Here is a 22,718-nt window from a genome sequence, read left to right as displayed (position 1 = left end):
ATCTTATATTTTAAGATTAAAAAAATTTACAAGATAGCAAATTTATTGACATTTTTTTGTCAAAAAACGTCGACAAGTGTTCTGCGAATTACACGTAAAGATCTACACGACTACGTATAGTTTTTTAATGTACCGGTGATCAATTCGGAGAATTACCAGAAATAAGCAAGTACAAAACTTTACTTCCAGAGCGACAAGGTTTTTTTTTTATTAGTCGAGCCACAAAATAACAAGTCGTTATATTAAAACTATTTTTTTAATATCTTACGGATAAAACAGCGTTTTTTTTCTTGATGTTTAGTAGTAATTATGTTCAAGTAATGAAAAGTATTTATTATATGTGAGGTAGTGACAAAGTGTGAACTAATTGAATCATTTTAAAATGGAAAAAAAATCTGATATTTTGTTTCAAAGAAAAATATCAAATCCAATTAGATTGTTGTACAATAAATTACTGTTAAGCGTATAATTTCTGTTTTTTGAATTAACTGTTTTAAAACTGCAAATTAAACTATTAATTAAAAGCATCATCAATTTAGCGATTGACAAATCAATTAATAATTTTAAAAATGACGTGATAGATTTCAAATTTAAAAACATTTACATTTAATTGTTGTATAAATAATAACAAAATTTAAAATAAAAAATAATACAAAATTTACAATTTAAATACAAAGTACATAATGTTTGTTTTTTTACACTATAATCAAACTAAAATGCTCACACAATATTTGCTGCTGTTCTGTTGATCACACAATACGTATGTTTTACATTACATAGCATCATTTCATGTCATAATATCACAACATCTTTTTTACCAAACAATATATTATTTTGATAATAATTTCTTTAAAAACGTCACACACTCTTCAATACATTTATTATAATTATCCATAAAATATTTAATACTCTAATCACAAAATTAATTTATAATATTGCTGGATCATTTCGATGATGATGGTGATGGTGATGATGATGATGATTTGCCATTAACGGTGATAATGTACCAGGAACTTTATGTCCATGTTCAATTTCATAATGTGTATCTAATGATAAACCTGATTACAACGATACATTTAAAAATAAGAAAATAAAAACAAAAATTTTTAATTAAAAATGATGAAAAGGGCAGCACTTACTGAATTATTTACAGGAGGATTATACATAACTATTATCAAAGATAATAAATGACAAACATAGAATTTTTCGAAATAAATTTCGAATTTCCCCCAATTTCCTAGACCAATTTTTGTATTATATAAATACGTATTTCGACTACCAAGTAGTCATAATCAGTATGAACTAGCTATAAATAACACAAGTATGTTGGTGTGTTTACAATTTATACTTTCCAATGTGTAGTGACATAACTATCTTCACCGAGAGTTAAGCAGCGCTTAAATTTTTCAGTTCAGTCTACCTAACCTCAAAGATAGCATAGGACAGCCGAACGTCCTTAAATGAGCTAGCGGAGCAAATAAATGTAAATCTGGTATGGGTACCGGGGACATTTCAGCAAATTATGACGCGACGAGCTTGCTAGAAATGGCAAAATACTGTCGGACACAAGCATCAAGGCATCCGGGAGCTCCGTTTGCGAACTACAAACTGCTCATTAAAAAATGTATCTTAAAATGGTCAATCTTAGATGGAGGGAGGAGTGTATTTGTGATTCTACAAGACAGATGTGGTCTGAGTACAATTGTAGGTTCCGAGGATCTTATATCGCTTCAAAGGGTCTTTATTAGCAAAATTGTTGCGGCTTTTATAGAACACTGACTAGGCGGCAAGTACGCTGAACGCCTGGGCCTGGCAGTGTACCACGACTATTGCAGTTAATGCCCAGCTCTTTCCATGAGGAGATGGGCTCACTTTAGCTAGCCTTTCTTCGGCTAATTATCCAACTTGAAATCCGTTGAAGTCAAGGCACTCCAGCTGTTCCTAAAACCAAATGGTTCATGGAGTAGTGGCCGAGGATGGCCCAACCCGTTTTCGATATCACGACGGACCCTATGGTCTAAGTAAGTCCCACCCCAGGACCTAACCTAACTTTCTTATATATAGAGCATTCCTGTGCAAAATTTTATGCTTCTAATTCACAAAACGGTTTAGGTTGTGTGTTTGCTGTCAGTCTGTCGTTATTTTTTATAAGTAGATAAATGCCGAACTCCATTGCCAGAAAATAACTAAATACGACACGGGATAAAAAATTATGTTTTCACACCAACAACAAAAATACTGTGAAAGTCGGCCCGAAAGGATTTTATTTTCGAAAAAATTCGTGAAATAATAAGGGAAACAATTTTTTTAGGGCCGGTAATATTCAACAAAATATAAAAAATAAGAAAAAAAAATAGATTCAACAAAACTTACTAGATGTTGTTATATCAATACCACTACCAATCACATTACCCTCTGGTATAAATGCAGCAACAATTAACGCACATATTACTAAAAATGCACCAAATACAAATGGTGGTCCAGGTACGAACTAAAACAAAATCATTTCATTATTTATTTATGGGTAACTTCTCCAATTATTAATTTTTTTTATTTAATTTACAGAAAAAAATTATAAAATTTTACAATCGAAATATAATATTTTCGAAAAAAGCTTAGCTGTAGATTAAATCTAGTTTAATGAAAAGTTTTAAACTTTTCTTTCGAAAGTTGTTTCAAGAGTTCACTAGTCTTGATTAACGTTATAATATATCCCCGCGACATTCCATTGGTTTCATTTGGTTGTAGTTTTATCCATTCCAAGTGAAAGTATTTTTTTTAATTGTCTCCTCCATTATGAAAAAATCTGCAAATATCGTTCCCTGCGAACTTGTTTTTTAGAAGGCCAATAAGTAAGCTATTGATTTTTCTAGATGTAAGGCTCGCAGAGTTTTTTTTTAATTACAAGTCTTCGCATAATCTTGACTACGAATATTTAATCAAGAACTTTGAAGCTACTGAAAAACTACCTTAGACTGTTCCCTAACATCAGGAAGCAGCGCCATAATGTATAATAATCATCAGGCTTTGAAAAATAAATACTTAAAAATACATACTTGTACATATGTATGCTGTTCAATTTGTTGCAATGTTGTTATATTTATATCCTTTGTATGTTGCTCATTTAAATCCACATGAAATAAATAAAATATTAAACCAAACATTGCTGGTCCCAAGCCATTGCATAAGCCACGCATACCAGTCACCATGCCCTGTACAACACCTTGTCGATCAGCATCCGAATGCATTGACACGAATGCTGATATTGCTGGATATGATATACTTGATATACTTGCTAATATACCAGCGGCCCACATCATCCTATTAAACAAAAAATACGCTCATTTGATCCATTTTAGTAAATGAGCCTAAAGGTCTCTCTAACGTCGATAATTGCGGTCTTCTACATTGCCACAAAACTATCCTGGGTAAATTTAGCGCAATAATAGATCGGAAAATAATTATACAAATGTAATAAAGATTTAAAAATTTAGTGTATGCAATCATACATAATACAAAAACGGAGAGCAAGACGAAAATAATTTTAACTGCTTATGATAAAATTTTTTTTAAAATTAATATTTACCATGTTTGTGATCCAAATCCATACCACATTAATTGTAACATTTCAAATAATAGACCAATCATGATTGTATGTTTTGAACCTAATGTACGCATTAATGCACCTAAAATAATTTGAGCACCAACGGATAATACACCAACGACTGCTATAAACACAGCAACCATTACAACACTAAAACCCATGACCTAAAAAGTTTAATAAGTTGTGGTAAGTACTTTTTATTAAAAAAAAACAAGTGAAAACAAACAATTGACTGAGTTAATTGTTGAAATACCATGCATAGTCAGTGTTGATTTCTTTATCACATTACACATACAAACATGTGACACATACATAACTGATAATCAAGTATAGTACATATTATAAAATTTCCGTCTAAATGGCGCCCTCACGGGTAAACAGTGATGTTTACGAAAAAATGTTTCAAACAAAAGTTGTTTAATTTTTGATAAGGAACATTTTTTACATTTAAACTTTTGTTCTATTTCTAACGGTTTACAAGATGGGTCCTACGGACCCAAGACCTAATTGACCTATGATGCTCATTTACGTCCTGAGTACGCTGTAAAAATTTCAGCTCGATATCTTTTTTCGTTTTTGAGTTATCGTGTCCACAGACGGACGGACGGACAACCGGAAATGGACTAATTAGGTGATTTTATGAACACCTATGACAAAATTTTTTTCCTAGCATCATTATTTTTAAGCGTTACAAACTTGGGACTAAACTTAATATACTATGTATATTTCATATATACATGGTATAATAAAGATGCTTCAATAGAAATCGAAAATCGTAACTAAAACCAGTGTCCAACAGGGATTTTTAAGTAAAAAAAATTACGAATTCTTAGATCAAAATTGTACTATTAACATTTCTAACCGTTGCAAACTTAGGATTTAACTTCAAAATACCGTTTTTTAGCTTTTTTACTTACCAATTTTAAATAAACGAATATACATGAGTATTGTCCAGCTTCTGGTAGATATGATAAAAATACGGTAATGCATAACATCAATATTGTTGGATCTTTACCAACTTTACGTAATGCAGCAAACGGATCAGCTTGTTCCCAACTAATTGAAGCACTAGCTCCACTCCATGACGATGACGATGAAGAAGATGCACTGGCATGTGAACGTACTTTTTCCGGTAACGATTCTGGTACAGCCACAAGTATGAAGAATACATCTAATATAGCAACAGATGTTGCTAATGCAACCACCAAATTCTCACTCCATGCATCCATTAAGTATGCTCCTAATGCTGGTGATATTACCATACTAGCAGCAAATGTTGCAGATACCTAAATATTTTTTTATAATGTAACTATTCTTAATAATATTTGTAATTTTTTTCTTAATATAAAATTTCAGTAAAATAATTAATTTTCCATTATTAGATCTACACCCTCAACATTTATAAAAAAAGTTGTCATTATCAAATTAGAAGTTTATTTCAGGAAAAATTTTAAATTTTTTCTCTAGTATGAAGACAACGATGATATTGATCATTAAAGATGCGACCTTGTTATTATAATCTCACACTTCTCTTTGGGAAATGTTTTTCCACCAATCTTTGGATTCTGGTAGTCCTTGAGGAGAATATAAAAAACCTCTACCGACACAAAGCCATTAAATTGAGATTTTAAATATATGGGGGTTCGAAGTTAAAAATAATCAATAATAAACGCCTTAAAGAGTTTATGTCATACATACATATTCTCCTTAAAAACAAAGTTGATAAGACTTTTATTCTAAAATTAAATACAGAATAAGATGCGCGAAAAAAATTTGCATTTTTCTATTTTTTAACTACCAATACAGTCTTAATTGCGGCGTGGGCTAACTCGTGAAATCAAAGTGAATCGAAGGATGAAACTTGTTATTAATATATACTCCAATATGTGGGGAATTGATAACTAATGGGGAGGGATGAGTATGACGGAGTTATATTGGTTGCGTTTTTTGCAATTTAGAAAGGAAACTTCAAAAACAACTGTAAGCTTAGACAGGTATGACAAGAAAGGTGGTTGGAAAAATCAAAATTCAAAAATTACATGATCATAATTAAAACATTGGGTGAATTTTGAACATCGGATGGTCATAAACCAGTTGAGAATAGTTCAAAGGCTTCTATTATTTTTGGCGCAATCTACCTCTGAGACAAGTAATAATGCTTGATATAACTCAATTTCTTGTATAATTCTAGTTATACAATTCAAAATAAATGATTTCATTTACGATTTTAAGTCACTAAAGCTGTAAACTTTGGTTATTTAAAATTTTATATTTGATACAATTATAATTATTAATTAGCTTTTATACTATACATTTGAAAAAATCGTAAATAAAAAATTATTAACTATATATATATATATATAAATAAAAAATTATTAAATTAATTGGTTAAAATATACTTACTAAACCGTATGCTAAAGATCGTTCATGTTGTTCAGTTACATCAGCTACATATGCAAATACAACACTAAATGTAACTGCAAATACGCCAGATATTGAGATCATTGCAAAAAACCACCTGTTTAAATAATAATTAATTATAATTAATCACCTTAACAAATTACTTAAACAATAGGGAACTTGCATTAAATTTTAAATTTTCTATTATATTTATCAATTAAAAAAACCTATAAAAAGTGCAATAATAAAAAATATTTTTCATAAAACTTTTAGTTGAAACTTAATTGGGAAAGTATTTAATTAAAACGTAAAACAATATCTTTAATGATACTGCCTAAAGACGTCATCCATACCTACTGTTATCTTTGTAATTTTTGAAAATTTGGTCCCTTTGATCCTCTTAATATTATCGGATATTTAAGAAAAAATGTTTCAAACAAAAGTTGTTTATTTTTTCATAAGAAACATTTTTTAAATTTAAATTTTTGTTCTATCTCTTGCGATTTACAATATGAGTCCTACAGGCTTAAGACCCAATTGACCTATGAATATTTCAGTATTTCAAACTTAGGTTTAAAATTAATATACCCTGATATATTTCATAAATACAGGGTATAAAAACAATTAAGTGCAAGGACCCTATTTTAAAAGTTGTTCAAACCATACCATGTATTAATTGTCATTAACGGTATTGGAGCACATGTAAAAAATACGGTAATTAATAAAAAAAACTTTCTTCCCCATACATCAGATAATGCTCCAATCAATGGTGCTGATAAAAACGATAATAAACCCTGTAAAAATTCATTTAATTATAATAGTTATTAGTTGTAGAGTTACAAAAGAAAACAGTTTATAGCAGTATCCCTTTGCATCGTAGTTTCCAGAAACACTTTGCACAGTGTTTTTGATTTGATTTCCAGTAATTAGAAATGATTTATCTAAATTTTCAAGGTTTTCCAGGTTGGTTGAATGGTTAAAATAATTAACACCTGGTGATAGGAGGTTAAACTACTTTATTGCAAACTAACAATAGACAGTTTATTCGATACACCTATAAACGGTTTTCACTGTATATTATTTAATTTTTAAATACCTTTATGCCCATAATGAGACCATTCATTAAAAATGTATGATCCGGAAATGTTTCATTTAATGTCTAAAAAATATAATAAATTATCACATAAATTAAATATAACTGTTATTCATGGTCTAGTAAAATAAGATAAAACTTTGATCGGATTTTTTAAATCAAAATTTGATTTCCTTGTCAAAAGAAAATTATTAATGATAAAAAATATTTACTTACGGTTATTACAGGCATTGTTAATAAACCCCAAGCAAAAAATTCAAGGAATATCACAACCAAAGCGTGATATACACTTGGCTCTCCAATACCGGACGGCTAAAACAAAAACAAAAACAAAAACTTATTACTTATTTTGATTTCCTTGATTGAATAACTTAAATATTAAATATAATCAAAAATTCTAGATAGAAATATTCAAAAGAACAAATTCTAAATTGAAATATTCAAAAATTAAGAAGAATGAGCTTCATATGTAAAATCTTTGTTAAAATGAGAAAATATGAAAATTTGGATTCCAATTAATTTCGATTCAATCCAATAGAACTAATTCCATAAAATGATTGATTTTAAACTTCTGGGGTATTTTATAAAAATGGTAAATTTCGATTTTTTACCCTTATCAGATCACAAAGGAATTTTGACGATATTTAACCCCCTTCGTACATAAGATTCTATCTCGTTTTTAGAATAATATAATGTTGTTAGTTAAGGGTCAGTGGCGCTAAAACTCACAGTTTATTACTTATAAAATTTGAAATAAAATTAATAAAAATTTTGTAAAATAATAGACAAATCGAAGTGTACATTATAAATGAAAAAAACCATTCGACATCCAAAATGGAAGAAAATTTCTATTATTAAATTTCCACTTACAAATTATTATTTAGAATGGGTTTAAGAACTCCCCCTCCTAAAAATAAGCGAATGTAGATTTTTAATCCCCCCTCCCAGATTCGTTACGTAATTAATGAATTGCCCCCTAAGTAATTTAATATTAAAGAAATCGGTATCTTCTTTCAATCTTAATACTCAGATTAGAAAAGGGAAAGGAATGGGGTTCATTGGCATATATTCCTTAGCCCAAAACATTTCTTTTTCAGTTATCATAATGAAGTTGTTTTCGTGGACGTTACAACAACGCATATTCACGTATGGTTGTTTTGTTTGAAATGGCGGTATTTGGAATCACTGACGACAGCACAGCGTAAATTCCTTTGGAGACACAATATCAATTAAAAAATTTTGTTTTGGCCCGAAACACAATCTTACGTTGGGTTAATAATCTTAACCTTAATAAAAGAAAACGCCCTCTACTTCTCTTTATCGAGCCTTCTGTTTAAAGATTATGCCTCGAGTGGGAACAGTCAATTCAACTAATATTGAATCTCCGGCGGATTTAAATTGCATTGACTTGTCATTCGAAATAAGACAATTATAAGCGAAAATGCGTTGTTTTAACGTGCACTACGATAACAAATTCATTAACTGAAAAAAAATGTTTTGAGGTAAGAAATGTATCGCATCAAACCGCACATCCTCCTCTTTCTAATGGCAGAAAACTTTCTGATTAAAAAAAAAAAAACATTTGATTTTTAAGCCCCACCCTGCCTTAAAAAAATTATTATATTTCATTATTACTAATTTGGCCAATGACGTTATGCTGATATTAATTAAATGATTCAATATTTTGCGCGTCATCCAACCAAATAATTTAAATTAAAGTAAAAATTATCAAAGAATTAACAAATGCAAAAATATACATGAGATAGTTAAAGTAGTTTAAAGTGTTCCGTGTACAAATCATTCGTAAAACAATTCCAATTAGTTATTTACGATACAAGTGGGATTAGAGCATTATTTACATACGCATGCGAAATTTGCACAACAAGAGCGTAGCACGAGTTAGGAAATCGCAGAAGTACGTTAACAACGTGTTGCCACACGTATATCGTACAAAACTTTATCTATGCCTCTAAAATGTGAAAATAAACAGTTATAATAATTTAAAATTTGTCAAAAGTTATTCAGAAAACTAGAACATCTCACGGGCTTAAATGAAATAATTTAAGTACAGAGAAAAGACGTGGTTCATGTGAAAACTACGTGTTTTTTGATATTTAATAAAGTGTTGGAAAGCTTAATAATAATAATTAATAAAACATACGAGAGGTACTGCAAAAGTATCCCTAGCATCTAGACCGCCCTCCTGGAGAACAACCTGTCACCCGAAGGCGAGGCGTCTTCGGGTAAGAGATGCTATTTTAATCAGATGAAGTTATAGAACTCCACCGAGATCAGACGCTACGCAGAAAGTCCACAGCTTCTCCACCGGAATCTCTCCCACGATTGATAGATCCAAGATTTCGAATTCAAACATTCAAAACCTGACTCCCTGCAGGTTTCTGCTGGTGAAAATAACATGTGTGGAGGTTTCATTGTCCTCCGTACAAGCTCTACAAATGTCATTATCAGAGATCCCCACGTTAAGAATGTGACAGTTCAATCGACAGTGTCCTGTCAAGATTCTCACTACCCTTCTCAACTGTGTTCTAGTATGTTTCAGACGAGCACAGTTGAATGAGCTTGTCGTAGCCATTTTATAATTCGGTAAATTAAAGAACATTGAGATGATCCATCTTTTGCCATCGAGCCCGCTGTTTCATTCGTTTTAACGTCAGAGAATTACTCATAGAGTGTGTGGTATTGCTGAATTTAGAGAGCAAAATACACAGCAAAATTTTTATATTTCAATTTTTGCTCAAATAAGTGAATCTTTTGGCAAAAAATGACACGAATCCCGCATTTTAGTGTGGTATTGTTGGTAATGAATTCGTGATAGTCGACCAAATCAACCCCTTAGATTCAATTCCAGAGGTTAAATATTCATTTCATAAAATTATTATGTTCTTGTTATGGTGGTTAAAACTCTCCCAATTTTCAAATGACTACATAGGTTGGTAGTGATCAAAGGTATAAGGAACACGTAAAATAAGAATTTTTGAGTCGGTGCTGTTCGGTTGGTTTTCTAACGCTTACAGTATTGCCCGGCTTATTTATTGGACCAGAGAAAACGCGTAGAAAAAACATTATTGCTGTTCGACAGGTTTTCCACATTTTCCGGTTTATTTATATCTATTACCTAAATATATATAAATATGTCCGCATGTTTTTAGTATTAAAAATCATAATAATTATTTAATAATATAATAATAATAAATAATGAATGATTAGTTAATAATCAAGATATTTATTTTTATTAATTAAAATTAAACTTTTTATTAAATTTAATACATAGGGGGTAAAAACAATCGTCCATCAACGATATAGCAGCATGTATGTATCAGAACTTTGTTAAAAAATCTGTTAGTACAAGAGACGGTATAAGGCCGAACTTCACCCATCTAATAACCAGGCGAGGCATATTTTTTATGAAATTTTTTTTAATTTTTAACACTCCATCATAGTTTTTCTATCGAGTGCTCATAGATTAAATTAACGGTTTTTTCAGACAAGGCTATATAATTATTTTCAAAATTAAATTATCCTTCTTCTGATACCAATTCGATTGGTTAACAGATCGGTGTAGATCTGTTCATACCATATAAACAATTAATATAGATAAATACAGTGATCTGTTAACCAATCGAAATTGTTATCAGAAGAAAGATAATTTAATTACAAAAAGGTAAAGGGTTGCCGGCAAAAAAAATCAATAAAATTTCATAAAAAATACGTTTTTTCATATTTTTTCATTCAAAAATTTAAAGTAAAAATTACTGTTTTAAAAAAAATATTTTAGTGACGTTGTACGTATTGTATTATAATCTAATATACAAAATATTCTATCTACATTTCAAGTACATGGTAAAGTCCATGGAAATTACTATTTAACTAAAACGTTTACACGTGGCTAATAAGAGTATACCCTGCGTCACAAAATCTACACAGATTTTGCCATTCTAAGTGATGCTATATCACTTAGAATGATAAAACCTGGGCACATTTTGTGACGCAGAGTATACGTACAACTAGAATGTCAAATGGAAATATTTCATAATAGTAGCGGTAAAAGTTGATTTAAAAACAATCAAAAAATCATCTGTTTATGAAGTTTCGGTTATAGCTCCTACTTCTATTCCTTAACCGCAATTCTATGAGCAAAATAGATAGTCAAATCTTTAATCATATCGAGTATTTCAATTTCCTTAACATTTCAAAACTAAGCAATTCATTTCACTATAAAATAACTGAGGGGAAGTTTAAGGTAGGAAAATTTCATTACTAGTATAAGTAAACGAAAACTATAAAGATATAGAATTGAAATTTTGAAAAAAAAAAATTTTATTTTGATAAAAATGGAAAGATTAAGTTTTATAACAATACTGCTTTTATTTTTTCATTACAATTTAAAAATTATAGGCAGTTTTAAAAGAACTTTCCAAAAGAGAAACGAAAACGCCCGACAAAAAAATATTCGTAAAAGATCGTGTAACGTCATAATGTTAATTAATAATTGTATACAGTGTATACTATTCAATTAACATTATTACGTCACAATGATGTTTTACGAACATTTTTTTTGTCGGGCGTTTTCGTTTCTCTTTTGAAAAGTTTTTTGAAAGCTTATGATATTTCCATTTTTGTTAAAAAAAATCATCCCAATTATACATTTTTTGAAACCAAAAACCAATTGAATTTTCCCACATTTCTATTATTTTACAATCTTCACAACGCTGTTACAATGTTGCTGTAAGAACGGAAGTTATGTGCAAATTTTCAAGGCTTTGGTAAAATTAAAACTACTACGCCTATGGTGCTGTGTGCGATATTTGATGGATTCATTAATTATATAAGCAGTATTGTTATATTACTTTATTTAGGACAAATTATTTAAGCTCATATATAAAATTATATGCCTATGTTGTGGATTGTAAATCGTCTAAAATTGACCATCTAATTTCAAAAAAATTATATGGAAATTTTTTAATTATAACGAGCAGTGGCGCTCCCATAAGAAAGCGCTAAAACACAATAATTTGCTAATTTAATAAGTATTTGAACCTTTTTGGTTGATTCAACAATACGCCACAATGAAATCTTGCATCACCCCTAAAGCACAGGTTTAAATGATCCTAAATCCTTTTCTAAACGTTTTACAGAAGCAAAATCGCTGGAAAATCTGAAGATGAAAGAAATCATCTTAGTAAGAGCTTAATAAAAACACAATAACTTTTTAAACTTTTACATTTGAACAATCGACGTGGATAATGACTGTTCAAATCTTCCACACTTCGAAGTCATTTTTTGGAAATAAGTTCCTTAACGCATCATACACAATGGGGTAGTTTCAGCGTAAATGCTAGGGGTCGAGCTTGCCTTTAATTTATTTCGGTCACCGGTGTGAAGATTGTCAATTTAAGAAAATCTCCCACCTTTACAAACATAATTAGGTCAGAGGTCATTGGCATTACTTCTGCTCCCCGAGGCTGTTACAGTTTCTGTCGGGGGAAAAGTTTCAAATGAACCCTACCTCCATGATAATATCATTGAGTAAAATGAAATTGACCCGCCTAGACTCGGGTTGGCTAATCTTCAGAAAGAAGCTGTGAGAGTACGGTTTTTTCGCGATAGAACCGTGTTTTTCTCTAAGTTTCGAACGGATTTGACCTTAGCTAATCTCATTTTTATCGTTTTTTAGCATTACAACCTCCCTATTTTTCGATTTTTGAATAAAAATTTTTCCGTTTTTATATGGCAAAAAAACCGGTTTTCGCATCATTTTTCCGATCTTTTTTTAAATTATTTCCAACACTACGATTTTTTCCAAAGCATTTTTTCCTAAAAACTGCAATTATTCTTTTTATCCCGATGAAAAACCGGACGAGTTAATTTTTTTAATATGAAACTCTTCAGCCTGAACTACCTGTAAATGATACTTACCTGTTTTCATCTCATTTCAAAAAGTCTTAGAATTAATAGTCAGAAGGTCAATATAGTGTGCAATATTTCAGAAACGAATCAATTTAGGAAAAAATTATTTTGACAACTTAACAAAGCTGGCAAAGTAACAGAGATTACGTATACCGAATTGTGGTGAGGATAACCTGGCCACTTTGCAATTCGGCAAAATGCGTTTTCTGAAACTTCGTTGACTTTTTAAGGAGATCAATGTTATGACCTATGCTATTTCATAAAATTCAGCAATATGTTCAATGAAATTAAATCTTTTTTCGAATAAATTAAGTTTAGTAAAAATAAGGTACCATCGACATAATAAATATTTTTTTAAAGTAAGTATTTACAAGGTTTTTTTATAATTTTATGCATTTGACTGATTTTAATTAATTAATTATCATATACAACAAAAATAATTTAAATTCTGGTATTATCTACTTAAATTTAATATTGTCAGTGAAAAGTTATAAAAAGTGCAAAATAAAAACATTTATTAGAACAAGTGAAAATAAACAATTGATTGAGTTAATTGTTGAAATATCCTGTATAGAAAGTATTGAACTTCTATGCTTGCATTATTTTTTATAAATTTGAAAATTAAAAAACCAACACAATTATGGCGCGGCCTTTCGGCTATCAAATGTTTTGGTTAAGGAAAATTTCGAAAATTTTCGATAGTATTTTCCAGAACTTTTTTCGTTTTTCGAGAATCTTTCACAAGACCACTAGTTGAAATTACCTGCAAATTTTCAACTACCTACCTTTTATAATTCTGTAGAAAATGGACACCAATGAAATTTTTGTCTTAATTTGCGCCCTCACGGCTATGCAGTAATGTTTACGAAAAAAATTTTTTTTATAAGAAACAATTTTTACACCTAAGCTTTTGTTCTATCTAATACAGTTTACGGTTTAACAATTGACCTATGTTGCTCATTTACGAACTCAAAGTCGTTTGATATATGTTTGATATATCTCTTTTCGTTATGAGTTATTTTGTTCACGGGCGGGCAGACGGACAAACGGAAATGGACAAATTAAGTGATTTAATAAACACCTATACCAAAATTTGGTTCGCATCGGCAATATTTTGTTACAAACTGGACTAAAATTTTAGAATACTAATTTTAGTCCAAAGTTTGTAACGCTTAAAAATATTGACGTAAGAATCTGGTGCAAAGAAAATGATAATAACGCTCGCCGAAGCTTAAAAAAGGATGATTAAAAGAATTCGTTACAAGCAATATTTTATTTTATACAAGTTAATTTTTATAAGCTGTAGATATGAAATATATATCAAGGTCTATTAAATTTATTTCCAAGTTTGTAACGCTTAGAAATATTAACGGCACTAGCAAAATTTTGATATAGGTGTTCATAAAATCTCCTAATTATTTCATTTTCGTTTGCCCCTCCGTCAACACGATAACTCAAAAACGAAAACGTACTCAGGTCATAGATCCATTTTACAATCCATTAGAAATAAGAGAAAAGTTGTTCCTTTCAAAAATTAAAAATTTTTTTTGCTTGAAACATTTTTTATAAACAGCTCTGCATACCCGCGAGGGTACAAATTAGGACAAAACTTTCGTGTCCATTTTCTCCAAATCTAAAAAAATAGAGGTGAAATTTTGAAGGTAGCTTCAACTAGTGAGTCTTGTGAAAGATTTTTAAAAAACTTTTAAAAAAATTATAGAAAATACTTTCAAAATTTAAGGATGTATGAGCATGACAACAATGTTTGATTTAAAGGCTCAAAATTTGTTTGTAGGTAGTCTTTTATTCAAACAATATGTGGTTAAAATTTCAGCTTAGGTATCCGTGCAAATTTTTAAGAAAAAAGTCATTAAAAATCGATATAAAATACATTGGCTCTTATGGAGGAATCTCAAAAAACGACATATTTTGGAAGTTTTTGATAATTTTCATTTGGAATGAATGAAAACAAATTAAAAAAAAACTTTTTAATAGAAAGTAAACATATTAGCAATGAATTAGAAAAGAAAAAAACTAAGTGTCACCGTCCATATAAGGGATGTAATAAGAGCAGGGTAGATTAAGGGTTGAAATTATTTTTATCTTATTTTCAACTTTGATGATGAATTTTGTTATAACTTCACGAATGTAGACGAAAAATAAGAATAAAATTTTTCGATATGTGTCTTGGTTTTCGAAATATTGAAAGCTAAATAATTAAACAAAATTTTCAATTTTCGATATTTTGAAAATTAAGCCAGATATCGAAAAATTTTATTCTTACTTTTCGTCTTATATCGTCAAGTAATAATATAAATTTATCATCAAAATTGAAAATATCTATTTTTAAATTTGTGCCCCCACTACCATGCTCATACATCCTTAAACAAATGCCGCTATAAATGTTTTTTTAATTTATTGGACCAGAAAAAGAAGACAAAAAAATACGGTTTTGCTTAAAAAAGAGTTGTTCAAGTTGTTTTGTCGGGATTATCTTTATTTGGATGCAAGAAATGACATATGAAAACTTCATTGTAAAATCATGTGCGCAAAAAAAAAAATTTTTTTTATATAAATATATCTCGTAATGAAAACTATTAATTTTATTAGATTAGCTATTTTAAAATTTTATTTAAGATTCAATTTTAAAATTTTGGCAGTTTTAGCAATAAAATTTTGTCGTGTTTTAATTTTATATAAAAAAGGTTCTATACAAAATATCCGTAGAAGCAATCAATGGTTCTTCAGATATTTAGCTGAAAAATATCAAAAATATTATTTTTTGTGTAGTAGAGTAAGACTTACTCTAACTTTTCTCAGTTAAATATTTCGAAAACTATTGCTTCTACGGAAATTTTTGTCTAGAACCTTTTTTATATAAAATTAAAACACGACAAAATTTTATTGCTAAAACTGCCATAAACTTAATAGTTTAAGAGGTATTTGGAAAAACCTATTTTCGTGACCTTTTACCTTGAATAATTTTTTGCACATGGTTTTCTAGTGGACTTTTCATAGATAATTTCTTGTCTCCGAATAAAGATAATCAAGGTGATAAAACTTAACTTGGATTTTTAAAGCAGAAAAACCTTCATTTTCCTTACCTATTTCTATTTTATTAAAAATAATGTTTTTCAACAATTAACTGAGTCAACTGTTTAATTTCACTTGTTTAAACTAGTCTTTAAATCATAATACAAAATTTGAAAAAGAACGTGACTCACGAATACCACCTAAATAATACCATCCGTAATTTATTTAAATTTTTAAATTAATATTTAATAGTACCTAGTTATGTAAAACAAAGTTGAAGCACGCTCAAACCGGTATCAATTTATTACAAAAAAACAAACAAATTGAGATCGAATTCCGGAAATCAAGATCTTTATCCTTATAAAAAATATTTTCCTCATAAAAATTTTATTAATTTTGTTTCCTTATTCTTGATTTTTTTTTTAATGCCTCTACAAAGCAATGGCCGTTTTGAGGAAACGAAAAATATTCTTACAGAACCCTCTCTTTTCGAATTCCACTCGCATTTATTCAGAACCAAATATCTAACTAAATGATGCAACAAATCCTTGGTGTCGTAGAAATAAATAGTAAAATTTAAAAAAGTTCGTTACTCACGTACATCCTCTAAATAATACCATCCGTAATTTATTTAAATTTTTAAATTAATATTTAATAAGAAGTAGATAATACGTAAAACAAAATTGAAGCACACTCAAACCAGTAGCAAGATAAGTTTACAAAAAGAAAATTGAGTTTGAATTCCGGAAACACTTTTATATTACTGAAAATTTTTACTCGTAAGAATTTTTTCCCTACTGCGTATATTTTTCAAACTAATCGAAAACAAAAATTTTTTCTAATCCTTATTTTTATACCCTGTATATATGAAATATATATCGCTTATAGGCAGTCCATTTCCGGTTGTCAGTCTGTCCGTCCGTTTGTCCGTCCGCATCACGATAGCTCAAAAACGAAAAAAAGATACGAAGCTGAAATTTTGATAGCGTGTTCAGGACGTAAAAAGTGAGTTTGAGTTCGTAAATGGACAACATAGGTCAATAGGATTTTGGATCCGTAGAACTCGTCTAACCATTTAGAATCTATAGTGGTATAAAGGAATACATCAAATAGCCATTCTTAGGGAGTCTTCAATAACAGCACCGATTTGATGATTTTTTTCAAAATGATTCTGTTTGTATATTATTTAAAATGAGAAACATTTCAGAGGGGGGGAGAATAATCTGGCGAAGGAATAGGCAATGTCATAACTGATATATCGACGCCAAGCCTAAATCGCTAATGATAGAAGTTTCAAGTTCCGAGAAGATATTGATTTTATGCTGTAGATGTTAAAAAAAAGGATTTTTCGAAACTCATCCCCTAAAAGTGTGAAATAGGGGATGAAAGTTTGTATGGAAATATATACAGTCATTTTTGTACATTTTTGAGTTCAATACTTAACCGATCAGCAAGTAACCTGGGCTATATTTTTTTAATTAGGGTTCCGCACCAAAAAGGAAAATCCATTAAAAAGTGAAATCAACTTTTTTGAATTCGTGATAAGAAGTTGGAAATTTGCAGTTAGCTTCAAAAAGTAGTCTTGTGAAAGATTCTCAAAAAAAGAAAAAAATTTCTAGAACAAATTTTCGAAAAGCAAAACAAATTATTGATGTGAATTGTGTTGGTTTTATAAAACTTTTCTATTTTATTAAAACTAATACAAGCATTGACATTCAACACTTTTATACAGGGTATTTCAACAATTAACTCAACCAATTATTTGTTTTCACTTGTTTTACAGCTTTTTACTCTATTTTTTTAATTGTGTGATTACGAAGCTTCCGATAATTTTATATTCTTAGAAGTCTTTTTATATTGAATGTGTAGCTTTATAAAAAAAAAAAAAAAAAAAACACGATTATAGCTTCTACATTCAAAATCGATCATAACGACAAGAAGCCAACAATTTTGGTCATTATATAATCAATGATAACATATTATATATTTAAGTTTGAAATAATTAATTAGCATATGTACACATGTGGGTAGTTATTGCTGACTAATGTCAATGACAATTAGTCGCTAAAACCAATATATGAGTTAAGTAAGACCAAAATAAAGTTAATAAAGCATATAATACAGTTATAGGGGTCAAAATAGTATTATGATGTTTTTTTAACTGAAAAAGTATGTTCGTGTAACGAAAGTGTGTTGGTTGCTATAGCCGGTATGTAGGATTGCGACTTCAATGAAAATGAGTCGCTATAGCCGATAAGTCGTTATAACCGTTATATTTAATTATGAGGTTATGTCGTGCTTACATATGTGTTGATATAGGGATTAGTTATAATCGATGTCGTTATAATTGATTTTGACAGTACTTATCTTCTTTTATTTTGCAAGAATTAGTTTTCGAATTTTATTTTATTTAAACCATTTTGGGGATATAATTTCGTGAGAAAATATAACAACATATATATATATTTGAAAAGTGCTATCGTAGCTTTGTCCTCTAGAGGGCGCCTTATTCAATTTAATGTGGCGCTACATAGCCTACAACCAGCGGACAATCAAGACGCTTCTAACGATACCTCATTTGTCAAATTATGATAAGCAGTTTAGAAACTAGATCCGAACAGATGAACATACATACATATCAGAACACATATTACCCTCGCCATTATATAGCCGGGGTAATCATCAAATAAACTGAATTTTTGTGTTTTTTGGACTTTACACTTTTTCAGAAAAGAGAAAAAAATTTTAATTCATTGGTATCTTTATAAATTCTAAATTAATATTGATATCGAACAAATCTCCAAAACACAAATATATATATCGATATATTTAGATACAAATCAAATTTTATAAGGTTATTACTTAAAGCCTAAAATCCCATAAAAAATACGTTAATTTTGCAAAATAATATCCGATATATCATATTTCCTGATAATTCCCAATTTTGCCGGTATTTGGCCATTCAAATTTATCAAAACGCAATTGGAAATGACAGAAATTGAACAGATAAGTAAGTACACTACATTAGGTTAAATTATATTGCCTATTCACTAAGAACATACTAGGCCATAGGCCTATCCATATAACATGCACTAAACCAGTCCATCACAACTCTTGTACCTAATCGAAACTGCGTACGAAATTGTTAACGATTTGCCAACTGAGGTACTTGGATTAGCTACAATGAATTAATACAAAAAAAAAATTTTTTTAATTTTAGAATTTAAAACTAAAATATCAAATTGTTTATAGGTATTTTTGATTCATTAATTAAGGAATTATTCATTTTATTGAAAATACAACAAATATTTCATTTCTACTTATGGATAAAGAACAATTTTTAAATATTTATATATAAAATAAATCACCGCTTTATAGCCTACACCTATCTTACTCTCACTTATTCGCCTTTTATAATCCTCGAAATTACTTATCCACCTTTTATAACCCTCGAAAAGGGATAGGAATTGTTTTTCACAGGTAAAAGTATGTTTTCAATTTATTTTCAATTTTCATTTTTTTAAATCTAAAATAGTCATAATGCATTGAGTATATCAGAAAACCCTGGTTGGACAGATGAATTGTATTTCGTTCATCCTTTTTACAGAAACCTGCAATTTATGCTTTTAAATACGATATTCATGTCCCTTAAAAAAAGCCGATATTTGCATTGTTGTTGTTGTTTTTTTGTTTTTTTTTTTTTTTTTCATTTCATTTTAAAAATATGAGGGTGGAATGTTTTTTTTAAATCCCTGTATACAATAATTTAATGAACTATTCTACAATGTATTTTGTAAAAAAAATGGTAGAATAGAAGCTATTGTAATCAATAGAAGAAAAAACTATAATATAAATTTCTGTTCAGTGTAGACAATTTCATTTTCACTATTTTTTTGAAATTATAAAAGATAAAAGGTTGTTAAATTTTATTTTCGAGTTGTTGATCTAGGCCAAGCGTAAATTGAAACACATCTTGGTGAAGTAACGTCAATGAATAACGCAGGTTTTTGAATTGGCCCAAAAAAATTTACAAAATGATAATTATAGCTCTAATAATGCAATCATTTGCAAGGTTTTTGAAGCTGATATGTGCAGAAAGAATCTTGATCCTTATTTGAGTTAAGGATTTTTCTTGAGAATTAACATAAAACCTAGATACTTTATCCTCGATTATGTTAACTTGCACTTAAAATTATTTAAACTCAATTTTCAACGTCAAATAGCAGTGTCACTTAAAACCGATGCCAGCCAATAGTTGTAAAAATGATACTAACCCATAAAAAACTTTTGTAACCACGGCAACCGGTTCCAATTGTTAAAAATACTATTTAAAAAAAAAATTTTTTTTCATCAAAACTACTTCATAAATTTTTAAAATTCATAAAAAAGTGTATCAAATTTCGGATCCACATCGATTATCAGTGACTAATACTACGTCACTACAATTAAAAAAATAATATATTTTAATAATTTTATTCAGAAATATAGGTATTTGCAAATTAATCTGAATCTATTAAAGGTATGTATTGAGAATACCTACAATTGGAATTTAGGGCTTAACAATATACATGACGGTATTTGACATAAAAAAATAAAATAATATAAACTCAATCGTTATCAGTGAAATAACAATACATCATCCTAAATGTAATACTCTAACATATTTAACAAGGCTAAGCAATTATTTAAAATTAATTTTTAAAATTTTGTATATTCATTTGGTTATATCCGGTGAAATATTTCTATATAGGTATACCTAAACAAATTTATGAAGTAGCTTCAAAAAACTAATCACTTTGCATAGTCACATCTATTAAAATTATTCATGATAAATAATTTAAATTGCATAATTTAAATAGATAACAAAAAGTAATTGTTTTAATTATTATTATAGGTAATTATAGATAAAGGGTAAATAAAGTGGTTAATAGACAATTTACTAATACTAGCATAATCATATCATACATGTGTAGAACTAATTATATATCGAAAAGTATCATAAAATAAGTGAAAATTAGTTAAAAAATGTAAAAATTATGAAATTACCGTCATAACACCATCCTTTATAATTCCTTTACGACTCCTTATTATCATGCCCACAACCTTTCGAGATGGTTTTGTTGTTGGCATGATTTTCATATATTTTTTCAGTAATATTGTACTTAATTATTTGAACAGATGTTGAAATATTATGTAGACACAATCACTTGATAAAATCATTGATGTTTTGATATAATTTTATTATTATTTATATTTGATATTATTAAATACATTATGTTCAAAATTATTTAACACTTGATTACTAGTACTTTACACTTTACTACAACAGAACAGTAAAACAGACGTTAATATGAACCAACCGAACGAACACCATTTAACCTTGTATTGAAGCTAACATTGGTACCACCACCAATGAATATGACAATAGATTACCAACTGATAATATACGTCAAAAAATCTATCACATATAAATATTTGTAATAACTCAAAGCTCTATTAGATGACACCACTTTATTTATATACTAATTATAAAGAACACAACATATTGACCAAAGAGTATAGATATTGACAAAATTAATAATAAATATTAACCTTATATTTCTTTGTATGTTTGTTTAAAGGTTTTAATTTAAAATCAATTTGAGAGATTTTATTAAATCTTTTTTAAACGTTCCTTATCACTTCTAAAGTGCTTTCTTCAATTTTTGTATCCTGTATAATAAATACATGAAATATATCAGAATTTAGTCACAAGTTTGTATCGCTTAGAAATATTGATACTAACAAAAAAAAATTTTTGAATGCTGGGTGGACCATTTTAATGTATTATGAATAATAACTCGTTTTGTAGTTAACTAATAAAAAACTAACTTAAACAAAAGTTGCAGAGTTTGATGGGGGACAACGAAAGCCTGGGTTTTTCGATCAACTTTGAGTCCATCATACGGCTATGCGGTCGCAAATTTTGGTTTTCTTAATGGGAATCCTAGTTTTTTATAACAAATACTTATTTTGCGGTAGTGAAGTAGATTGAAAAAGAGTTTTTCGAATTTTTTAATTTGGCTCTTACCAAAAGCCCAGAATTAGCAATTTAATTTCTACGAAACTAAAATTGGGCTATGGCAAAAGATTACAAAGTCAAGATAATCAGAAAAAAAAAAAATGTACAAAACATTAAGAACCTGTACAGTAGATTCAACACTGTCTACACAACCATCTCAGTCAGTTGTCCATTTTCACTTTTAAAATTAATTATACCATGTATATATGAAATATATCATAGTATAATAAGTTTAGTTCCAAGTTTTTAACGCTTAAAAATATTGATGTTACGAACAAAATTTTGGTACAGGTGTTTATATAATCACCTAATGAATCCATTTTCGGTTGTCCGGCTGTCTGCCGACACGATACTCAAAAACAGAAAGAGATATCAAGCTGAAATTTTTAAAGCGTGCTTAGGACAGTTAGGACCCATCTTGTAAACCGTTAGAGATAGAACAAAAGTTTAAATGTTCCTTATAAAAAAATAAACAACTTTTGTTTGAAACATTTTTTCGTAAACATCACTGTTTACCCGTGAGAGCGCAAATTGTATAATTTGTATTATATGGGTATATCAGTTATATATGTGTTACATGTATGTATGTGTAATGTGAC

At 29.0% G+C, this 22,718-nt stretch overlaps 1 protein-coding gene across 2 annotated transcripts; it reads right to left on the bottom strand.

The window, feature by feature from the left end:
* Window positions 1-583: 583 nt before the first annotated feature.
* Window positions 584-21,377, bottom strand: LOC123295627 (hippocampus abundant transcript 1 protein). Of its 2 annotated transcripts, none has more exons than XM_044877052.1 (10): window positions 21,105-21,377; window positions 7,314-7,409; window positions 7,101-7,163; window positions 6,671-6,798; window positions 6,008-6,122; window positions 4,522-4,890; window positions 3,587-3,768; window positions 3,057-3,321; window positions 2,374-2,491; window positions 584-1,046 (listed from the first exon to the last, which is right to left on the bottom strand). In XM_044877052.1, exons 1-10 carry the CDS (start codon window positions 21,195-21,197, stop codon window positions 928-930), a joined length of 1,548 nt encoding a protein of 515 aa, XP_044732987.1. In that variant the 5' UTR covers window positions 21,198-21,377; the 3' UTR covers window positions 584-927. The 2 variants fall into 2 exon arrangements, with proteins under 2 accessions (XP_044732987.1, XP_044732979.1); XM_044877044.1 differs by having other exon boundaries at window positions 587-1,058.
* Between the last annotated feature and the right edge of the window lie 1,341 nt (window positions 21,378-22,718).

Source organism: Chrysoperla carnea, chromosome 1 (assembly GCF_905475395.1).
Source record: "Chrysoperla carnea chromosome 1, inChrCarn1.1, whole genome shotgun sequence".
NCBI lineage: Eukaryota > Metazoa > Arthropoda > Insecta > Neuroptera > Chrysopidae > Chrysoperla > Chrysoperla carnea.
This window is presented reverse-complemented; position numbering and strand designations above follow the sequence as displayed.